The following is a 9,403-nucleotide window of genomic DNA, read 5'->3' as shown; positions in this document are numbered from 1 at the left end:
ACAGAAGCTAGGAGAGGAAAAGCAAGGGGCACAGAAGCTAGGAGAGGAAAAGCAAAAGGCACAGAATCTAGAAGAGGAAAAGCAAGAGGCACAGCAGCTAGGAGAGGGAAAAGAAGAGGCAAAGAAGCTAGGAGAGGGAAAGGAAGAGGCACAGAAGCTAGGAGAGGGAAAGGAAGAGGCACAGAAGCTAGGAGAGGGAAAGAAAGAGGCGCAGAAGCTGGGAGAGGAAAAGAAAGAGGCACAGAAGCTAGGAGAGGAAAAGCAAGGGGCACAGAAGCTAGGAGAGGAAAAGGAAGAGGCACAAAAGCTAGGAGAGGGAAAGGAAGAGACACAGAATATAGGAGAGAGAAAGAAAGAGGCACTTAAGCTAGGAGAGGGAAAGAAAGAGGCACAGAAGCTAGGAGAGGGAAACTAAGAGGCACAGAGGTTAGGAGAGGGAATGGAAGAGGCACAGAAGCTAGGAGAGGAAAAACAATAGGCACAGAAGCTAGGAGAGGGAAGGAAAGAGGTAAAGAAGATAGGAGAAGGAAAAAAAGAGGCACAGAAGCTAGGAGAGGGAGAGGAAGAGGCAAAGAAGCTAGGAGAGGAAAGACAAGAGGCACAGAAGCTAGGAGAGAGAAAGGAAGAGGGAAAGAAGCTAGGAGAGGAAAATCAAGAGGCACAGAAGCGAGGAGAGGGAAAGAAAGAGGTACAGAAGCTAGGAGAGAGAAAGGAAGAGGCAAAGAAGCTAAGAGAGGAAAAGCAGGAGGCAAAGATGCTAGAAGAGGAAAAGCAAGAGGCACAGAAGCAAGGAGAGGGAAAGAAAGAGGTACAGAAGCTTGGAGAGGGAAAGCAAGAGGCGCAGAAGCTGGGAGACGGAAGGGAAAAGGCACAGAAGCTAGGAGAGGGAAAACAAGAGGCACAGAAGCTAGAAGAGGGAAAGGAAGAGGCACAGAAGCTAGGAGAAGGAAAGGAAGAGGCACAGAGGAAAGGAAAGGGAGAGGAAGAAACACAGAAGCTAGGAGAGGAAAAGCAAGAGACACAGAAGCTAGGAGAGGAAAACCAAGAGGCACAGAGGAAAGGAAAGGGAGAGGAAGAAACACAGAAGCTAGGAGAGGAAAAGCAAGAGGCAAAGAAGCTAGGAGAAGGAAAAGAAGAGGCACAGAGTAAAGGAAAGGAAGAGTAAGAAACACAGAAACTAGGAGAGGAAAAGCAAGAGGCAAAGAAGCTAGGAGAGGGAAAGGAAGAGGCACAGAAGCTAGGAGAAGGAAAGGAAGAGGCACAGAAGCAAGGTTAGGAAAAGCAAAAGGCACAGAAGCTAGGAAAGGAAAAGCAAAAGGCACAGAAGCTAGAAGAGGGAAAGCAAGAGGCATAGAAGCAAAGAGAGGAAAAGCAAAATGCACAGAATCTAGAAGAGGAAAAGCAAGAGGCACAGAAGCTAGGAGAGGAAAAGCAAGAGGCACAGAAGCTAGGAGAGAAAAGGAAGAGGCAAAGAAGCTATGAGAGTGAAAAGAAGAGACACAGAAGCTAGGAGAGGGAAAGGAAGAGGCACAGAGGCTAGGAGAGGGAGAGGAAGAGGCACAGAAGCTAGGAGAGGAAAAACAAGAGGCACAGAAGCTAGGAGAGGAAAAGAAAGAGGCACAGAAGCTAGGAGAGGGAAAGGAAGAGGCACATCAGCTAGGAGAGGAAAAGCAAGAGGCACAGAAGCTACGAGAGGGAAAGGAAGAGGAACAGAAGCTAGGAGAGGAAAATCAAGAGGCAGAGAAGCCAAGAGAGGAATATCAAAAGGCACAGAAGCTAGGAGAGGAAGAGCAAGAGGCACAGAAGCTAGGAGAGGGAAAGGAAGAGGCACAGAAGCAAGGTGAGGAAAAGCAAAAGGCACTGAAGCTAGGAGAGGAAAAGCAAACGGCACAGAAGCTAGAAGAGGAATAGGAAGAGGGACAGAAGGTAGAAGAGGAAAAGCAAGAGGCACAGAAGCTAGGAGAGGAAGAGCAAGAGGCATAGAAGCAAAGAGAGGAAAAGCAAAATACACAGAATCTAGAAGAGGAAATGCAAGAGGCACAGAAGCTAGGAGAGGAAAAGCAAGAGGCACAGAAGCTAGGAGAGAAAAGGAAGAGGCAAGGAAGCTATGAGAGTGAAAAGAAGAGACACAGAAGCTAGGAGAGGGAAAGGAAGAGGCACAGAGGCTAGGGGAGGGAGAGGAAGAGGCACAGAAGCAAGGAGAGGAAAAACTAGAGGCACAGAAGCTAGGAGAGGGAAAGAAAGAGGTACAGAAGCTAGGGGAGGGAAAGAAAGAGGCACAGAATATAAGAGAGAGAAAGGAAGAGGCACAGAGGCTAGGAGAGGGAGAGGAAGAGGCACAGAAGCTAGGAGAGGAAAAGGAAGAGGCACAAAAGCTAGGAGAGGGAAAGGAAGAGGCACAGAAGCTAGGAGAAGGAAAGGAAGAAGCATAGAAAGGGAAACAGAAGCTAGGAGAGGAAAAGCAAGAGGCACAAAAGCTAGGAGAGGAAAAGCAAGAGGCACAGAAGCTAGGAGAGGAAAAGCTAGAGGCACAGAAGCTAGGAGAGGAAAAGAAAGAGGCACAGAAGCTAGAAGAGGAAAAGCAAGGGGCACAGAAGCTAGGAGAAGAAAAGGAAGAGGCACAAAAGCTAGGAGAGGAAATGCAAGAGGCACAGAAGCTAGGAGAGGGAAAGGAAGAGGCATAGAAGCTAGGAGAGGAAAAGCAAGAGGCGCAGAAGCTGGGAGAGGGAAAGTTAGAGGTACAGAAGCTAGGAGAGGAAAAGCAAGAGGCACAGAATATAAGAGAGAGAAAGAAAGAGGCACAGAAGCTAGGAGAGGGAAAGCAAGAGGCACATAAGCTAGGAGAGGAAAAACAAGAGGCACAGAAGCTAGGAGAGGGAAAGAAAGAGGTACAGAAGCTAGGAGAGGGAAAGAAAGAGGCACAGAGGAAAGGAAAGGGAGAGGAAGAAACACAGAAGCTAGGAGAGGAAAGGGAATAGGCAAAGAAGCTAGGAGAGGGAAAGGAAGAGGCACAGAAGCTAGGAGAGGGAAAGGAAGAGGCACAGAAGCAAGGTGAGGAAAAGCAAAAGGCACAGAAGCTAGGAGAGGAAAAGCAAAAGGCACAGAAGCTAGAAGAGGAATAGGAAGAGGGACAGAAGGTAGAAGAGGAAAAGCAAGAGGCACAGAAGCTAGAAGAGGGAAAGCAAGAGGCATAGAAGCAAAGAGAGGAAAAGCAAAATGCACAGAATCTAGAAGAGGAAAAGCAAGAGGCACAGAAGCTAGGAGAGGGAAAGGAAGAGGCACAGAGGCTAGGAGAGTGTGAGAAAGAGGCACAGAAGCGAGGAGAGGGAAAGGAAGAGGCACAGAAGCTAGGAGAGGGAGAGGAAGAGGCACAGAAGCTAGGAGAGGGAAAGAAAAAGGCACAGAAGCTAGGACAGGGAAAGGAAGAGGCACAGAAGCTAGGAGAGGGAAAAAAAGAGGCACAGGAGCTAGGAGAGAGAAAGGAAGGGGCACAGAAGCTAGGAGAGGGAAATCAAGAGGCACAGAAGCTAGGAGAGGGAAAGGAAGAGGCACAGAAGCTAGGAGAGAAAAAGGAAAAGGCACAGAAGCTAGGGGAGGGAAAGGAAGAGGCACAGAAAGTAGGAGAGGGAAAGAAAGAGGCACAGAAGCTAGGAGAGGGAAAGGAAGAGGCACAGAAGCTAGGAGAGGAAAAGCAAGAGGCACAGAAGCTAGGAGAGGGAGAGGAAGAAGCACAGAAGCTAGGAGAGGAAAATCAAGAGGCAGAAAAGCTAAGAGAGGAAAATCAAGAGGTACAGAAGCTAGGAGAGGAAGAGCAAGAGGCACAGAAGCTAGGAGAGGGAAAGGAAGAAGCACAGAAGCTAGGAGAGGAAAAGCAAAAGGCACAGAAGCTAAGAGAGGAAAATCAAGAGGCACAGAAGCTAGGAGAGGGAAAGGAAGAGGCAAAGAAGCTAGGAGAGGGTGAGGAAGAGGCACAGAAGCTAGGAGAGGAAGAGCAAGAGGCACAGAAGCTAGGAGAGGAAAAGCAAAAGGCACAGAAGCTAAGAGAGGAAGAGCAAGAGGCACAGAAGCTAGGAGAGGGAAAGGAAGAGGCAAAGAAGCTAGGAGAGGAAAAGCAAGAGGCACAGAAGCTAGGAGAGGAAAAGCAAGAGGCACAGAAGCTAGGAGAGAAAAAGGAAGAGGCACAGAAGCTAGGAAAGGGAACGGAAGAAGCACAGAAGCTAGGAGAGGGAAAGGAAGAGGCACAAAAGCTAGGAGAGGAAAAGCAAAAGGCACAGAAGGTAGGAGAGGAAAAGCAAGAGGCACAGAAGCTAGGAGAGGAAAAGAAAAAGGCACAGAAGCTAGGAGAGGAAAAGCAAGGGGCACAGAAGCTAGGAGAGGAAAAGGAAGAGGCACAAAAGCTAGGAGAGGGAAAGGAAGAGGCACAGAAGCTAGGAGAGGGAAAGGAAGAAGCATAAAAGCTAGGAGCGGGAAAGGAAGAGGCACAAAATCTAGGAGAGGAAAAGCAATAGGCACAGAGGCTAGGAGAGGAAAAGCTAGAAGCGCAGAAGCTAGGAGAGGAAAAGAAAGAGGCACAGAAGCTAGGAGAGGGTACGCAAGGGGCACAGAAGCTAGGAGAAGAAAAGGAAGAGGCACAAAAGCTAGGAGAGGAAAAGTAAGAGGCACAGAAGCTAGGAGAGGAAAAACAAGAGGCACAAAAGCTATTAGAGGAAAAGCAAGAGGCACAGAAGCTAGGAGAGGGAAAGTTAGAGGTACAGAAGCTGAGAGAGGAAAAGCAAGAGGCACAGAATATAAGAGAGACAAAGAAAGAGGCACAGAAGCAAGGAGAGGGAAAGCAAGAGGCACAAAAGCTAGGAGAGGGAAAGGAAGAAGCACGCAAGCTAGGAGAGGGAAAGGAAGAGGCGCAGAAGCTAGGAGAGGAAAAACAAGAGGCACAGAAGCTAGGAGAGGGAAAGGAAGAGGCACAGAAGCTAGGAAAGGAAAATCAAGAGGCAGAGAAGCTAAGAGAGGAAAATCAAGAGGCACAGAAGCTTGGAGAGGAAGAGCAAGAGGCACAGAAACTAGGAGAGGGAAAGAAAGAGGTACAGAAGCTAGGAGAAGGAAAGAAAGAGGCACAGAGGCTAGGAGAGGGAGAGGAAGAGGCACAGAGACTAAGAGAGGGAAATGAAGAGGCACAGAAGATAGGAGAGGGAAAGGAAGAGGCACAGAAGCTAGGAGAGGAAAAGCAAGAGGCACAGAAGCTAGGAGAGGGAAAGAAAGAAGCACAGAAGCTAGCAGAGGGAAAGGAAGAGGCACAGAAGCTAGGAGAGGAAAAGTAAGAGGCACAGAAGCTAGGAGAGAGAAAGGAAGAGGCACAGAAGCTAAGAGAGAGAAAGAAAGAGGCACAGAAGCTAAGAGCGGAAAATCAAGAGGCACAGAAGCTAGGAGAGGAAGAGCAAGAGACACATAAGCTACGAGAGGGAAAAAGAGGCACAGAAGCTAGGAGAGGAAAAGCAAAAGGCACAGAAGCTAAGAGACGAAAATCAAGAGGCACAGAAGCTAGGAGAGCGAAAGGAAGAGGCAAAGAAGGTAGGAGAGGAAGAGCAAGAAGCACAGAAGCTAGGAGAGGGAAAGAAAGAGGCACAGAAGCTAGGAGAGGGAAAGGAAGAGGCACAGAAGCTAGGAGAGGAAAAGGAAGAGGCACAGAAGCTAGGAGAGGAAAATCGAGAGATAGAGAAGCTAAGAGAGGAAAATCAAGAGGCACAAAATCTAGGAGAGGAAGAGCAAGAGGCACAGAAGGTGGTAGGAGAGGGAAAGGAATAGGCACAGAATCTAGGAGAGGAAAAGCAAAAGGCACAGAAGGTAAGAGAGGAAAATCAAGAGGCACAGAAGCTAGGAGAGGGAAAGGAAGAGGCAAATAAGCTAGGAGAGGAAGAGCAAGAGGCACTGGAGCTAGGAGAGGAAAAGCAAAAGGCACAGAAGCTAAGAGAGGAAGAGCAAGAGGCACAGAAGCTAGGAGAGGGAAATGAAGAGGCAAAGAAGCTAGGAGAGGAAAAGGAAGATGCACAGAAGCTAGGAGACGGAAAGGAAGAAGCATAGAAGCTAGGAGAGGGAAACGAAGAGGCACAAAAGCGAGGAGAGGAAAAGGAAGAGGCACAGAAGCTAGGAGAGGGAAAGAAAGAGGCACAGAAACTATAAGAGGGAAAGGAAGAGGCACAGAGGTTAGGAGAGGGAAAGGAAGAGGCACAGAAACTAGGAGAGGAAAAACAAGAGGCACAGCAGCTAGGAGAGGAAAAGAAAGAGGTACAGAAGCTAGGAGAAGGAAAGAAAGAGGCACAGAGGCTAGGAGAGGGAGAGGAAGAGGCACAGAAGCTAGGAAAGAGAAAGGAAGAGGCACAGAAGATATGAGAGAGAAAGAAAGAGGCACAGAGGCTAGGAGAGGGAAAGGAAGAGGCACAGAAGGTAGAAGAGGGAAAGGAAGAGGCACAGAAGCAAGAAGAGGGAAAGAAAGAGGCACAGAAGCTAGAAGAGGGAAGGAAAGAGGCACAGAGGCTAGTAAAGGGAGAGGAATAGGCACATAAGCTAGGAGAGGGAAAGGAAGAGGCAAGGGAAGGAGAGGGAAAAGAAGAAGCACAGAAGCTAGCAGAGGGAAAGCAAGAGGCACAGAAGCTAGAAGAGGAAAAAGAAGAGGCACAAAATCTAGAAGAGAGAAAGCAAGAGGCACAGAAGCTAGGAGAGGGAAAAACGAGGCACATAAACTAGGAGAAGGAAAGAAAGAGGCACAGAGGCTAGGAGAGGGAAAGAAAGAGGCACAGAAACTAGGAGAGGAAAAGCAAGAGGCACAGAAGCTAGGAGAGGGAAAGCAAGAGGCACAGCATCTAGAAGAGGGAAAGAAAGAGGCACAGAAGCTAGAAGAGGAAAAGGAAGAGGCACAGAAGCTAGAAGAAGAAAAGCAAGAGGCACAGAAGCTAGGAGAGGCAAAGGAAGAGGCACAGCATCTAGAGGAGGGAAAGCAAGAGGCACAGAAGCTAGGAGAGGGAAAGGAAGAGGCACAAAAGCTAGGAGAGGGAAAGGAAGAGGCACAAAAGCTAGGAGAGGAAAAGGAAGAGGCAGAAGAGCTAGGAGAGGGAAAGCAAGAGGCACAGAAGCTAGGAGAGGGAAAGAAAGAGGCACAGAAGCTAGGAGAAGGAAAGAAAGAGGCACAGAGGCTAGGAGAGGGAGAGGAAGAGGCACAGAGGCTAGGAGAGGGAAAGGAAGAGACACAGAAGCTAGGAGAAGGAAAGGAAGAGGCACAGAGGAAAGGAAACGGAGAAGAAGAAACACAGAAGCTAGGAGAGGAAAAGCAAGAGGCAAAGAAGCTAGCAGAGGGAAAGGAAGAGGCACAGAAGCTAGGAGAGGGAAAGGAAGAGGCACAGAAGCTAGGATAGGGAAAAGGAGAGGCACAGAAGCTAGGGTAGGAAAAGCAAGAGGCACCGAATCTAAAGAGGAAAAGCAAAAGGCACAGAAGCTAGAAGAGGAAAAGCAAGAGGCACAGAAGCTAGAAGAGGAAAAGCAAGAGGCACAGAAGCTAGAAGAGGTAAAGCAAAAGGCATAGAAGCGAGAAGAGGAAAAGCAAGAGGCACGGAATCTAGAAGAGGAAAAGTAAGAGGCACAGAATCTAGAAGAGGAAAAGCAAGAGGCACAGAGGCTAGAAGAGGAAAAGCAAGAGGCACAGAATTTAGAAGAGGAAAAGCACGAGGCACAGAAGATAGGAGAGGGTAAGGAAGAGGCACAGAAGCTAGGAGAGGGAAAGGAAGAGGCACAGAATCTAGAAGAAGAAAAGCACGAGGCACAGAAGCTAGGAGAGGGAAAGACAGAGGCAAAGACGCTAGGAGAGGAAAAGGAAGAGGCACAGAAGCTAGGAGAGGGAAAGGAAGAGGCCCAGAAGCTAGGAGGGGGAAAGGAAGAAGCACAGAAGCTAGGAGACGGAAAGGAAGAGGCACAGAAGCTAGGAGAGGGAAAGGAAGAGGCACAGAAGTTAAGAGAGGGAAAGGAAGAGGCACAGAAGATAGGACAGGCAAAGGAAGAGGCACAGAAGCCAGGAGAGGGAAAGGAAGAAGCACAGAAGCTAGGAGAGGGAAAGGAAGAGGCACAGTAGCAAGGAGAGGAAAAACAAGAGGCACAGAAGCTAGAAGAGGGAAAGGAAGAGGCACAGAAGCTAGGAGAGGGAAAGGAAGAGGCACAGAAGCTAGGAGAGGGAAAGGAAGAGGCACAGAAGCTAGGAGAGGGAAAGGAAGAGGCACAGAAGCTAGGAGAGGGAAAGGAAGAGGCACAGAAGCTAGGAGAGGGAAAGGAAGAGGTACAGAAGCTAGGAGAGGGTGAGGAAGAGGCACAGAAGCTAGGAGAGGGAAAGGAAGAGGCACAGAAGCTAGGAGAGGGAAAGGAAGAGGCACAGAAGCTAGGAGAGGCAAAGGAAGAAGCATAGAAGCTAGGAGAGGGAAAGCAAGAGGCACAGAAGCTACGAGAGAGAAAGGAAGAAGCATAGAAGCTAGGAGAGGGAAAGGAAGAGGCACTGAAGCTAGGAGAGGCAAAGGAAGAGGTACAAAAGCTAGGAGAGGGAAAGGAAGAGGCACAGAAGCTAGGAGAGGGAAAGGAAGAGGCACAGAAGCTAGGAGAGGGAAAGGAAGAGGCACAGAAGCTAGGAGAGGGAAAGTAAGAGGAAAAAAAGCTAGGAAAGGGAAAGGAAGAGGCACAGAAGATAGGACAGGCAAAGGAAGAGGCACAGAAGCTAGGAGAGGGAAAGGAAGAAGCACAGAAGCTAGGAGAGGGAAAGGAAGAGGCACAGAAGCTAGGAGATGGAAAGGAAGAGGCACAGAAGCTAGGAGAGGGAAAGGAAGAAACACAGAAGCTAGGAGAGGGAAAGAAAGAGGCACAGAAGCTAGGAGAGGGAAAGGAAGAAGCACAGAAGCTAAGAGAGGGAAAGGAAGAGGCACAGAAGCTAGGAGAGGGAAAGGAAGAAGCACAGAAGCTAGAAGAGGGAAAGGAAGAGGCACAGAAGCTAGGAGAGGGAAAGGAAGAGGCACAGAATTTAGTAGAGGGAAAGGAAGAGGCACAGAAGCTAGGAGAGGGAAAGGAAGAGGCACAGAGGCTAGGAGAGGGAAAGCAAGAGGCAAAGAAGCTAGGAGAGGCAATGGAAGAGGCACAGGAAGAAGCATAGAAGCTAGGAGAGGGAAATGAAGAGGCACAGAAGCTAGGAGAGGGAAAGGAAGAAGCATAGAAGCTAGGAGAGGGAAAGGAAGAGGCAGAGAAGCTATGAGAGGCAAAGGAAGAGGTACAGAAGCTAGGAGATGGAAAGGAAGAAGCATAGAAGCTAGGAGAGGGAAAGGAAGAGGCACAGGAGCTAGGAGAGGGAAAGGAAGAAGCATAGAAGGTAGGAGAGGGAAAGTTA

General features: G+C 48.9%; 1 protein-coding gene across 1 annotated transcript; it reads left to right on the top strand.

Moving 5' to 3' along the window:
* The first annotated feature begins 754 nt into the window (after nt 1-754).
* LOC138864926 (uncharacterized) lies at nt 755-7,570 on the top strand. The gene is made up of 5 exons (XM_070133570.1): nt 755-928; nt 3,789-4,088; nt 5,422-5,565; nt 5,836-6,009; nt 7,481-7,570. The coding sequence occupies exons 1-5, from the start codon at nt 755-757 to the stop codon at nt 7,568-7,570; spliced, it is 882 nt and encodes a 293-aa protein (XP_069989671.1).
* The last annotated feature ends 1,833 nt before the right edge of the window (nt 7,571-9,403 follow it).

The sequence above is a fragment of the Penaeus vannamei genome, chromosome 19, assembly GCF_042767895.1.
Source record: "Penaeus vannamei isolate JL-2024 chromosome 19, ASM4276789v1, whole genome shotgun sequence".
NCBI lineage: Eukaryota > Metazoa > Arthropoda > Malacostraca > Decapoda > Penaeidae > Penaeus > Penaeus vannamei.
The sequence above is the reverse complement of the archived record's forward strand: the minus strand, read 5'-3'. Positions and strand labels throughout refer to the sequence as shown.